Source organism: Crinia signifera, chromosome 1 (assembly GCF_055691185.1).
Source record: "Crinia signifera chromosome 1, ASM5569118v1, whole genome shotgun sequence".
Lineage (NCBI taxonomy): Eukaryota > Metazoa > Chordata > Amphibia > Anura > Myobatrachidae > Crinia > Crinia signifera.
The window spans coordinates 464392484-464406011 of record NC_139217.1 but is presented as its reverse complement, the minus strand read 5'-3'; the positions used below and the strand labels follow the sequence as shown (position 1 = coordinate 464406011).

General features: G+C 47.2%; 1 protein-coding gene across 2 annotated transcripts in view; it reads left to right on the top strand.

Moving 5' to 3' along the window:
• LOXHD1 (lipoxygenase homology PLAT domains 1) overlaps nt 1-13528 on the top strand; it is a 188495-nt gene that overhangs the window by 133798 nt on the left and 41169 nt on the right. The window contains exons 22-27 of one of the 2 annotated variants that reach the window (XM_083155329.1): nt 443-635; nt 4315-4475; nt 6616-6928; nt 7386-7537; nt 8444-8577; nt 8803-8951. In XM_083155329.1, coding sequence (XP_083011455.1) covers nt 443-635; nt 4315-4475; nt 6616-6928; nt 7386-7537; nt 8444-8577; nt 8803-8951 — 1102 coding nt within the window. Of the gene's footprint in view, nt 1-442; nt 636-4314; nt 4476-6615; nt 6929-7385; nt 7538-8443; nt 8578-8802; nt 8952-13528 lie in introns of those variants that run through there. The other variant, XM_083155330.1, reaches the window with a different exon arrangement.

Below are 13528 nucleotides of genomic sequence, written 5' to 3'. Positions count from 1 at the left end.
AGAGCTGGTGTAACCACCCGCATCGAAACCCCGCCGGCAGTGGATTGGAAAATGCGGTGAAAACACAGAAAACAGGGTTTTTACCCCATTTTTGTTTTTGGTACAAAAGTATGAAAATCCAAATCCATTACTTTTGTAATAATAGATAACGGTTGATGTGTCCGGTAACGGTTGATGTGTCCGGCTTCAACCCAGGCAAAAGTTTGCTCGGCGGAACATTTGACTCCTTTTTTTATCCCCATAGGAGTCGGATTTTAAAAAATTCCCCAGTTCACCAACTGTCACATTTTCCAGAGCACATTGGTGAAGCATTGTAAACAGCAGGTGGATGAAAAGATGTCCTCATATTAATATATAAATAGGTCGCATCAATCGCCTTTCCCGTCTTTGCATTGTTTATGTGAGGGATGAGCTCATGCTACCTTGTATTTATTCCCACTAGATCAACAAGCTCCTTATCGGCCATGACAACGTGGGGATCCGTGCCGGGTGGTTCCTAGCCAACGTGGTGGTTCAGGTGCCGGCACACGGCAAGCAGTACATGTTCCCGTGCAACCGTTGGCTGTGCAAGGATGAGTGTGACGGCAAAGTGGAGGTGGAGGTGTACGCCAGCGAGGTCATCGACATTGAAAAGCGTAAGTGCGATGACGTGTCCTAATTACCCTGCCCCCCACCCTTAATCCAAATACCCAACACAGTCCTAATGAATCAGGTGTGGATCCAAGGATTGGCAGTTTTTAGGTTGACCGTCAAAAGGTCAACACCAAAAGGTCGAGAGGCAACGGTCAACATTGCCAAAAGATTAACATGATATACAGTTACAGGTCTACAGTAAAAAGATAAGACACGTGAAAAGGCCGAGATGAGTATTTCATCAATCATATGGTGACCTATTGACTGTCAATATAGTCATTGAATCCTACTACATTAAAACTAACACCCCCAACTCTTACTCTTAATCTGAACCCTGCCCCTAATAAGCTAACCCTAACCAAATCCTTAACCCGTACTTACCTACAGGGAGATTCCCGGAGAGGAGAAGCAGGTGGGTGGCAATAGGGGTTGGGCTAGATTAATGGTATCATTAGGCCCTACCCCCTCATGGATAAACTGCCAGCACTTGTTTGTATGTGCATAGGGGGTGGGGCCAAATAATACAGTTGCCATCGGTGCAGTCGCCATGGCGATACTGCAACCAGCCATTGATAGTAACAAACTATGTGATAAATGACCATCCATAGTTTGACTGACTGACTCATGGGTCAATGAGAATGTGGGGGCAGGGCTTATGAGATTTTGGGGGGCGGAGATATGTTCTGTGTCCTGGCACCTTGAGGAAAAAAAAAACATTGGTTTTCCTGTGCCCTCGATTGAGGGAAACCATCTGGTTCTCCGCCATCGATGGGAAAAATATTCGACATCTGCCATAAACCATCAATGATTTTGTCTCGTCGATGGTCGATGGCCCTCCCTATGTCAAACTCTATGGGGTTTACTTACTATGATTGGAGTTCTTTTGACGTTTGGATGTTGCCCATAGCAACCAATAATAATAATACTTCTTATATATTTAGCACCTTCTAGAAGATAATAGAATCTAAATTGGTTGCTATGGGCAACATCCCATCTTCAAAGGGATGTTTAGGAAATTTACCCACTAGGAAATTTACCCCCTAGAATCTGGTTGCTATGGGTAACTCCTTCGCTTCCTCTCTGGTTGCTATGGGCAAAACCTTCACTTGAACCCTGTAGAAGGTTTGCTCAATCTCCCTGTAGGCTGAGGTGGGGAGGTTTTTGCTAGCAAACATCTCTATCCCGCGTCATATCACGGAGCCCTGTATAATGGAGGCACTGGTCCGGGTATTATTGGGTTACCTCTCGGGAGATCCTCTGGTGACTTGAGATCATCTTACGGGTCATCAGAGAATGCGCTTCCTTTCTGTACCCAAACTGTGCCTGAGGCCCGCGCCCAGGGCCTCATTAATAATGCACGTCACTGCCTAGTACAGGTGCAGTGTATTATTATATTATATGTGAGGGGGAAACCGCTGACTGGTACATACTATTACCCTGAAGATGTGAGCGGCCATAGATTATAGTATCTGTGTCTGTAATTACTGTATATATAGCAGCATGCTCTTCTCTGAATGAATTAGGAGCCTGCGTATATAGACGCACGTATATACATTTCCCTGTCATTTTAGCTGAAGAAGCAAAGAAAGGGTTTTCATATTTCTTCATAGCTAGCAACCTGAGAAGTAGTCTTTTCGTGTCATCGGCTGCCATATTCCTGAAGGGATTCGGTATGAAAACCCGACGGTGAAAATCCTGACAGGGTCAAAATCCTGAATGGGTCATAATACCGACAAGGACAAAATCCGACAAGGACAAAATCCAGACAAGGTCAAAATCCCGACATTTAAAATACTAACACGGGCACACTATTTTATTCTCCCACCACGCCCTAGTGGATGGTAGGGCATGAAATACCGCCTGTCGGTACATGTCGGGTCAAAAAAATGTGAAAAAACCCATGTCGCCCTCGCGACCTGTCGACCCGAAGTCATGTTGACTGTTTCACTTGTACATTCTAAATGTCGGTATTTTGACCTTGTCGGGATTTTATATATCGGGATTTTGTCCTTGTCGGTATTTTAAATATCGGGATTTTGTCCTTGTCAGTATTTTACATGTCGGGATTTTGACCTTGTCGGGATTATGACCCATTCCGGATTTTGACCGTCGGGATTATGACTGCATCCCTCCTGAAGCCCCCACAACTGTCAGGGATGATTATACAGATAAGAGAATCTTTGCTAGTTTTCTCATCTTTCATTCAATGTATAACGCCTTCCCCAGAGAATGTACTATGGGGGATATTTAGCAAAACTGAGGGGTCTATTTACTAAGCCATAGATGGTGATAAAGTACAAGCCAATCAGCTCCTAACTTGAATGCCACAGACTGTATTTGAAAAATGCCATTTAGGAGCTGCACCGCTGGTACTTTATCTCTGTCTACTTTATCTCTGCCCAAAGCTTAGTAAATAGACACTTATTCAATTGATATATCGCAATTTCCAGTCTAAAGCAATGAGAGATTATGGGGCGATAATCAATTGATTTTTCTTCATGCTGTTTTGTGCATAAAGTCCTATTTGAGCGCTGAATTGGGAGACTTTTTGCACATTTCAGCTTGCGGGCCAATAAAAATGCAGGGGCGGGGCTTTGTGGGTGCCGGGGGGCAGAGCTATGCTCCGTGACCCAGCACCTTTGGGGAAAAGCAAAAACAAAACTATTCGTTTAAGCTTGACATCAATGGTGGGAAACCATCTGGTTCTCCACCATCGATGGCAAACCTTTTCGACATCTGACACAAACCATCGATGATTTCTAATCATCGATGGACGATGGCCATCCCTAGTGGAATGGAAGAACTACAGTATCTAGGTATACAGTTGGCATGCATTAGGACAGGGTCAAAAGGTCGGCTCAGAAAATGTTGACTTGTTTTAAGGGGTTTTTTTTCTAGTTTTTTTGGGTGTCATTTTGTATGCATTGATGTACTGTCAGTGTAAACGTGTACCCTCGTGGCCTCGCACACCACGCTATGGGCAAGGTTACTATTCCCAAGCCTAGTCCATGTGGACAGTCAATCAAGCAATGGTTGGGAAAACATGTAAAAGAAACCAAAAAAAAACTAAAAAAACTTGTTTCGACCATTTTTGTATAAAATCATGTTGACTCTTTGAAACTGTCGACGTTAATTCATGTTGAATTTTCGGTACTTATGTATTATCTGGGCTCCCATGTTAAATGCACCCCATTTTTTCATACCCCTACTATCCAATTACGCATGGAGTCGATTTTATATAGTGTGGCGAGCGCAGCGAGCCACCGTGCCCGAAGCGTGGCGAGCGTAGCAAGCCCCGCAAGGGTACGCGGTGTCATAAGAAAAAACGGGAGCCCAGATATTACATAAGTACCGAATTTTCATTCGTGGCCCTTTTGTAACTGTCGATTTAAAGCATATTATCCATATGGTCAATATTTTGACCCGTCATCCGGCTACCTTTATAGAGAGTATGACGCCTTGTGGCTTTCGGACTCCGCTCATTTGGGTTCTTGCGCACGCGTGAACAGGTACGGCCGGTAATGCCTTCTACTGCGAAGTGATTTACCACTTCACCTTTGTGGCTGGGAGGACGCCGCAGAACTACAGCTCCCATCGTCTTCACCCGGTTGGGAATTGTAAAACACATGTGATGTTTCCAGTGTGGTCTAGAACTCGGAACCTGTTCTGTTTTCTCTGCAGTTATTAATTATGAGGTTAATGTAACGACCGGGAATGTGCGCGGAGCAGGTACCAACGCCAATGTCTTTATGCAGCTCTACGGGGACCGCGGGAAGACGGAGGAGGCCTTCCTACGCAGCCGATCAAATGACTTCGAGAGAGGAGCTGTTGACATATTTAAGGTTGGTCTCCAGATTACTCCTAGAATAATCCAGAATATACCCGAGGAATCGCTTCCCAATGATTGGATCATACTCAGGGGAGGGTCCAGAGGTGGGGCTGCCACGCACTCCAAAATTAAAAAGTAGTGCATGTCGTCCTAGGCCCACCTAGCTCATGTCGACTTATTGACTGTTGACCCTTAGATCCACACCCCAATACCCCTGGGTAAGTAGTACATTAAGGTGGTTCTGTTACCTGTTGCACACATTGGGTGCCACCTATATCTGTGCTAGGACCCAGACTGACTGATTGCCTGACCAATATGCTAATGAGCCCTGACTAATATTCATGAGTTGCTGATGACTATTGAATTCATAGTCCCCATTCTCAGCCCATAAATTATCCGCCTCCATTGTGCCTTGTAGTACTTTAATGTATTCTTTGATAGCTTTGGAACAGTCTTACAAAGAGAAATGTTATAGATTTATTTTTCATGGCTTAAAACATTTGTTTTGCAACATATACAGGTTGAGTATCCCTTATCCGAAATACTCGGGACCATAAGCATTTTGGATAAGGGATTATTCCAGATTTCCGAATATATTTTTTAAACTTACTCCCCTGGTCGTCCTCTAACAGTCCCCCGAAGTCCACAGTGTTCCCTGGCATCCACGGCGCCCATCGGATTCCTCTTCAGTGGCAGCCACGGTCCTAAGGATGCATTGCGCAGTTGCATCCGCGCAAAGCATCCTTGGAACCGGCGATGCCGCTGAAGAGGAGGAGTCTGATGGCTGCCGTGGACATCGGGGAACGAGGTAAGTATAAATAAAGGCGCAGGGGGGAAAAAACAAATAAAAAAAAAGATATATTCTGAAAACCTAGTTTTTCTGAATATTTCAGTTTTGGGAAATCCTTTTAATAGCCTGCAGATGTCCCTGCTGCTGCTACTAAAGTACAGTATATGGACAAACTATTTGGGTACTTGTTTCCTAGAACGGCCACAATCGTGAGTGATCGTGGCTCTTAATTAAGGGACACGATCCTCACGATGTGGCCGATTTTTTACAATTTTTTCACTTTGATTGACAGAAATCGGGTCAATCGGTCGGTCGCGACCAATTAAAATCGGCCGCGATGCGACCGACCGATTGACCCGATTTTTCCATAGACTTCAATGTTAAAAAAACTTTTAACATTGAAATCGGGAGGATCGCGTCGGTCTTGTGCCATTATAATGGCACAAGATGAGATGGACTTGATTAAGTCCATCTCACATAGGGTAAAATGATAAAAAAGGTGAAATGGCCCAATATGACCCATTTCACATTTTTTATGTGCCCGCCATGACCCCACGATAGACGTCAACCCGAAGCGTGGCGAGCGCAGCGAGCCCGCGAGGGGCGGCGGTGCGCGTCCTCCGACCTTTTCATTCCCCTACTATCCACTAGGGCGTGGAGTGAGAATATAATAGTGTGGCGAGCGCAGCGAGGCGAGCGCAGCGAGCCCCGCGAGGGGACGCGTATACCTGTGAAGTTAGACGCGTCCCCTCGCGGGGCTCGCTGCGCTCGCCACGCTTCGGGCTCGGTGGCTCGCTGCGCTCGCCACACTATTCTATTCTCACTCCACGCCCTAGTGGATAGTAGGGGAATGAAAAGGTCGGAGGACGCGCACCGCCGCCCCTCGCGGGCTCGCTGCGCTCGCCACGCTTCGGGTTGACGTCTATCGTGGGGTCTAGCCCACTTAGTAACATTTGGGGGGGCAATTGAAACAAATCTTGTGAAAAAAAAAAAAATCGGGTGAAAAATCGGTCGGTCGGATCGGTCGCATCGTATGCGACCAAATCGCATGCGATGCGATCGATCCGATTTTTTATCTTACGACCACAACGATCTAAATCGTTGTGGCCGTGCTAGGAAACAAGTACCACTATTTGCCAAATGCCTTTAGTGCTCAACAGTGACATGTACTGGCCAATAGTAGGCACTGCATCTCCCCAGGATAACTATTTGGAAACACAAGCAAAATGCAGCCTGATTTTCTTATTATGTTGTTTCAGTTACTATTATTATGTTAAGCTTTAACTGTATTTGTTATGCAGATTATTTACATTTGATGCTTTTTATTATTTCCGTCCTGTAACTGGAATTGCCCTGCTTGCAGATAGAAGCAGCTGATGTTGGCAAACTCCTGAAGCTGCGCATTGGCCACGACGGGAAAGGTTTTGGCGACGGTTGGTATTTGGAGTCGGTTGAGATCAAACGGGTAGGGGTGCAGATGCGGCCAGTGTCAGAGCCCGCGGACAAGAAGAAGAAGACGAACAAGAAGAAGAAGGCCGCCAAGGAAGAGGAAGTGCTGCAGCCAATGGAAGTGGTGGAATCCTACAAGTTTGAATGCAAAAGGTGGCTGGCGCGCGGTGAGGGTGACGGAGAGCTGGTGGTGGAACTTCTTCCTCTGGAGTCATCCGGACTGGAAGGTATAGAAAAGTAAAGACCCCCCCCCCCCCCAAAAAAAAAAATGGTACACAGGTAGCTGATAAAAATGTCAACATCCGCAAGGTTTGACACAAGCAAGAGCTTGACATGGAAAAGGTTGACACGTAAAACAGTTGACATGAGTTTTTCGTGATTTTTTCCAGGTTTTTAAAACCGTTTTCATACTTGACCGTTCGTGTGGTGTCCGATAGCGGGTCCACAAACTCATTTGTTGACATTGACGCCAATTTTTTTTTTAAAAATGCATGTTGACCTTCTCATGGGTCATCCTTCTATTTGTCGATCTTTTTGCTTGTGTCGACATAATAGCTGTCAACTTGGAAATTGTCTGTGAGCTATAACACACACCAAAAAACCTGCGTTTGTTTGTTGACTATTTTTCTAAAGGACCTGTAATTACTACTGTGTTATATATCGTTACGTATTCCCTTCTCCCAGAGAACACATACGAGGTCCATGTGTTTACGGGAACTGTTTGGGGAGCAGGCACCGATGCCAATGTCTTTATCACCATCTATGGAGAGATCGGAGACACCGGAGAACGCCAGCTCAAAAAGTCCAACCACCTGAATAAATTTGAGAAGGCGCAGGTACTGTATCCCTCTTACCCACAAGACAAACAGGCGCCATATTATATTCATGGGGCTTGGTCCAATTAGGTGCGCACCCCTTAATGCCGCATGTACAGGCCCCATACACTTGTCCAATTTGGCCTCTTTTCACCTGATTCTGACGGATCGGGCAAGAAATTGGGTGAAAAGTGGCCAAATTATAAAGTTGTCAAATCTGATCGATTCGATCTGATGCACGTCCGACCTGTGACTCACTCCCCCCTCATGGCAGCGGGGTACAGGATAGCATACGATAGACCGCATATGATATATCGTATGTGTCAAGGGGCATCGTATGTAGCGTCTTCCCTCGGACAAGTCGCATAGTGTTCAGACTCATGCTTTCTGGTCACAGCCCCTTAGGATTAATGAAAAATGCCCCTTACAAAATGTCCGCCCCCTCACAGCAGACATTTTTGGAGGATGCTAGAGGAGGCGGCGGCCTCTTCTAGCATCCTTAAAACGGTCTGCTGTTAGGCGCAGCCATTTTGTATGGGGCATATTTGCGCTCAGACGCTGTGCGGCGGCATTTGCCTCCACCTTGGAATCATGAACAGGTATCATAGGATGGGCATTGTCTAGGGTTACGTTAAATAGGTCGACGCAATAATGGACAAGTTGTCATTGACAAAGGACGGCATGCAAAAAGTCGACATTGACAAAGGATTGACACAAGCAAAGTTTTATATGGAAAAGGTTAGCACATGAAATGAGCACGTTGACTGTCAACGTAGATATTGTAGACCTATCAGCCGGATCCTGAATGGGACACTGAGGGGTTGGTTCACCATTCAGCTTGATTTCTATTGGTTCATGTATCCGGTATTGGCATTCCTCTTACATACGGAGCCGGTACGCCCCTAATTGATCCTTCTTATACTATAGGAGGATGTATTTACCATAAGCGCCGTGGATATGGGAGAACTGAAGAAGTTGAGAATCCGCCACGATAACTCGGGGGCGAACGCCGCTTGGTTCCTGGACCGGGTGGAGATCGTAGATGAGAAGGATGATACCAAGTAAGTATTTTATGCAGATTATAGGAACTGTTGACAAGAAGGAAAACATTCAGCGCCGTCTTATAAATCATCGGCACAGACAGTTGTGCACAGAAGCATATACAGCTGGGATAGTTTTAGTGTTCATCCCGTTAGATTTTATGAACCATTTATTATTGCATTATATTATTATATATTTGTGATGATAGACAAGACTCCTCATGTGTGTTTATTAACACCCTACAGATACTTTTTCCCATGCCAAAGATGGCTGGCGGCGGATGAAGATGATGGTCAGATTTCTCGCCAGCTGGTACCGGTTAACGAAGCGTTTATGAAGAAGGAAGAAGATGGTGAAGAGCAATCGCTGGCAACGTTGGGCTTGGAGCAGAAAGGTTTGTGTCCTCCTGCCTCATGACCTGTGGAGAACAAGTCTGATGGCCAGATGCACTTAGCTTCAAAGGCGATAAAATGGAGAGCGATATACAACCAACCAATCAACTCCTGACTGACAGTCTTCAAACACAGTCTGTGACATGGCAGGTAGGAGCTGATTGGCTGGCTGTTTATCTCTCTCCATTTTATCACCTTTGAAGCTTAGTGCATCTGGCCCTAAAACCGGGCAAAGGTTTGCTGGGTGGAACATTTTACCTCTTTTCACCCCCTTAGTAGTTGATACCCTGTAGTATCCCTGCTTAGTGGGTGGCTGCACAAAACTGTCACAGTTTCCAGACCACTCAGCAGGTCACATGTTCCAAGAGACTTCACCAACTTTATCATTTTCCAGAGCACAATGGTGATACATTGTGATTGGCTGGCAGATGTTTTGCCATATAGCTCCGAAGCGAAGCGTCCGATTACAATGCCAATTTAATTCTGCACAATTAGGGGCTGAGAGCTTTAATTTGGTGTATGGCGAGCTCGGGCAACGGCATCATAGAAATACAGTAAGTCATTCATAAAATTTGCCCTTATGCTATTTAACGCTGAGTACTCAGACTTCTTGCACCCTCTGTACAGCAGAGACCGCGTGTGCAGGTCTTCTAAAAAAAATGGTGCCTGTCATGTTCTGGAGACTAATTTCACTACTGCGCATGCATGGTGGCCATTTTGGCTGTGATTTTTTTGCTGCCACGCCCAACGCGGGACTCAGAAAAGGGCGCACTTTACCGTTCCCAGTCGGAGTCCACGTGAATGATAAAGGGGGTTATTCTAGTCCATTCTTTCTGACAAAATCCTTCTTAGATGGACAAAACCATGTGCACTGCAGGTGGGGCAGATGTAACTTGTGCAGAGAGAATTAGATTTGGGTGTGGATTTTCTTCAAAGTGAGATCTATATTGAAGTGTAAAATCATGCAGTCAGTATTTTCCCTAACTCACCCAAATCTAATTCTCTCTGCACATGTTACATCTGCCCCCCTGCAGTGCACATGGTTTTGTCCATCTAAGAAGGATTTTGTCAGAAAGAATGAACTAGAATAAACCCCAAAGTTAGCAAAGGATTTTTTAAAAAGACAATGTCGATCTTTTGCTGTCTCCACAATTGCCATGTCGACCTATTGCCTGAGCGGGATGCAGTTAAAATCCCGGCGGTCGGGATCCCGGCGTTCAGAATCCCGACGCCGGAATCCCGACCGCCGAAATCCCGACCGCCGAAATCCCGACACATTCTCCCTCCGTGGGTGTCCACGACACCCCTGGAGGGAGAATAAATTAGTGTGCCGAGCGTAGCGAGGCACCGGGCCCGCTGCGTGGCGAGCGCAGCGAGCCCGCAAGGGGGGGTGATCCACGTCCCCCCCTTGTCGGCATTTCGGCTGTCGGGATTCCGGCGTCGGGATTCTGAACGCTGGGATTCAGTACTGAATCCGCCTGAGCTGTCCTTGAACATGTTGACCATATAGTGTCGACCGATTGACTGTTGACCTACTGTACGGACCGGATACCGCTTATTCCATGTGTCTTTCAGCTGCTAAGGGGTCTATTATTCATTGGAGAGAGATAAAGTAGATGGAAATGAAGTAGCAACCAGCCAGCTCCTAACTGCCATGTTACATTCTGGGGTTTAAAAATACATTATACCGTCACTGTGTTGCCTGCGACTGCTGCGATCCTGACTCAGGCTGTGATTCACGTCTCATTCCTGGAATTCGGTATATTTCAGTTACAACCAGAATTCCAGCAGCCGTTTCCTCCCCGCCTCCAATTTATTCCCCCAACATACGGTATACAGCCCCATCTGCTCTCTGTATACAGCTCCAGGGGGAGTTACTGGGTGGTTTATACATTACACAAAGTCATTATCTCTGCAGCTTCTCTCTCTGTTACCTTAGTGCGGTAATACTGGTAAGGCCGTCTGGAATAATGGCGGTCACATGTGGCTGGAGCGCAGCGTCTCATGGGTGTCATAAAATATACAAGGAATACGCGATCACGGCCCGTGTCATTATTATAAATGATCCCGTGCAACAGAACTGAGGCGTGTTGGTTGGTGCGCTCTGCCCAATTAGGGGCCAACTCCTGCTCCTGACGGCCCAAACCACTTTCTTGCCTCTCTTCTACTACGTCACCTGGACCCGGAACTTAAGTAGGAAAAGAAGCACACAAGGAATAGAACCACATTTACATACATATGTGCAGTGAGACACGTCCAGCTCACTCAGTGTCATTTGTGCTAAGAGTACATGTGCCGCGTCTACCTACAGTATGCCCGTACTCGCACGCCCGGTTCTGCCCATTTCCCAGAGATATGCGCGTAGACTCCCCCTCAGGGTCTACACGGTGCATGCATCGACATGAGGCCGGTGGCCTTCTCGGAGGCTACGCATGGCACCCTCATCCTATAAGAAGCCCCATATAGAGGCTCCCCCCCAAAAATGTAGTTTGAATGAGCCCCATCCTCTGTACTCGCAGCATTATTTCCCAGAATGCATCATGCAGGATTTAGATCACCATATACTAAGCACATGGTGTAACTAGGGAGCTGATTCAGAGGTGGACGCAGCACCCATGTTTGTGCAGTCGCAACGTGAAAAGTCTAGGAAGCCTGCATGTGTGACCTAAGGTGTGCGACAGTGTATGGAATTACACACAACATCACTATGAGACTGCCATCCATGTGTGGTACAGGGCGGAGACTGGAAGGTCACCTAACGTCTTTTCAAAAAGAGATGTCATGGGTGTGTTAAGGGAGTGTCATGGGCGTGTTAAGGGTGTGTTATGGGAGTACCATGGGTGTGTTATGGGAGTGCCATGGGTGTGTTATAGGAGTTTCATGGGCGTGTTATGGGTGTGTCATGGGAGGGCCATGGGTGTGTTATGGGAGTGTCATGGGTGTGTTATGGGAGTACCAAGGGTGTGGTTATGGGAGTGCTATGGGCGTGTTATGGGAGTGCCATGGGTGTGTTATGGGAGTGCCATGGGTGTGTTATGGGAGTGTCATGGGTGTGTTATGGGAGTGCCATGGGTGTGTTATGGGAGTGCCTTGGGTGTGTTATGGGAGTGCCATGGGTGTGTTATGGGAGGGCCATGGGTGTGTTATGGGAGGGCCATGGGTGTGTTATGGGAGGGCCATGGGTGTGTTATGGGAGGGCCATGGGTGTGTTGTGGGAGGGCCATGGGTGTGTTATGGGAGGGCCATGGGTGTGTTATGGGTGGGCCATGGGTGTGTTATGGGAGTGCCATGGGTGTGTTATGGGAGTGCCATGGGTGTGTTATGGGAGGGCCATGGGTGTGTTATGGGAGTGCCAAGGGTGTGTTATGGGAGTGCCACGGGTGTGTTATGGGAGTGCCACGGGTGTGTTATGGGAGTGCCATGGGTGTGTTATGGGGGTGCCATGGGTGTGTTATGGGAGTGCCATGGGTGTGTCATGGGAGTGCCATGGGTGTGTCATGGGTGTGTTATGTGAGTACCATGGGTGTGTTATGGGAGTGGCATGGTCGTGTCATGGGCGTGTTATGGGAGTGCCATGGGTGTGTTTTGGGAGTGGCATGGCCGTGTTATGTTAGTGTCATGGGCATACTATAGGAGTGTCATTGGCATCTTTTGGGCATGTTGTTGGGAGTGTCATGAGTGTGTTATGGGAGTGCCATGGGTGTGTCATGGGTGTGTTATGGGAGTGCCATGGGTGTGTTATGGGAGTGCCATGGATGTGTTTTGGGAGTGGCATGGCCGTGTTATGTTAGTGTCATGGGCGTGTTATGGGAGTGCCATGGGTGTGTTTTGGGAGTGGCATGGCCGTGTTATGTTAGTGTCATGGGCATACTATAGGAGTGTCATTGGCATCTTTTGGGCATGTTGTTTGGATTGTCATGAGTGTGTTATGGGAGTGCCATGGGTGTGTTATGGGAGTGCCATGGGTGTGTCATGGGTGTGTTATGTGAGTACCATGGGTGTGTTATGGGAGTGTCATGGGCGTGGCATGGTTGTGTCATGGGCGTGTTATGAGAGTGCCATGGGTGTGTCATGGGTGTGTTATGTGAGTACCATGGGTGTGTTATAGGAGTGCCATGGGTGTGTTATGGGAGTACCATGGGTGTGTTATGGGAGTGGCATGGTCGTGTCATGGGAGTGCCATGGGTGTGTTATGGGAGTGCCATGGGCGTGTTTTGGGAGTGTCATGGGCGTGTTTTGTTAGTGTCATGGGCATACTATAGGAGTGTCATTGGCATCTTTTGGGCATGTTGTTGGGAGTGTCATGAGTGTGTTTCGGTATACGGCTGCAATCCCTTTTGCATCACCGCAGCCACAATAAATAAATAATAAAGCCACAAGGGAGCACCAGGCGGGGGCTACTCGAGGAGTCCATGTAGCGGCCGATGGTGCATTGATGGTGGAGTATTCAGATCCCCAGTGCACCTGAGCAATGCTCAGAGTGGGCGGCATGGGGTTTGCAGAGCCCGTCACATGACAGGGCACAGGGGGAATGCTTACATTGGTAATTGCGAATCCATGAGAACTGGCAGCCGCGCAT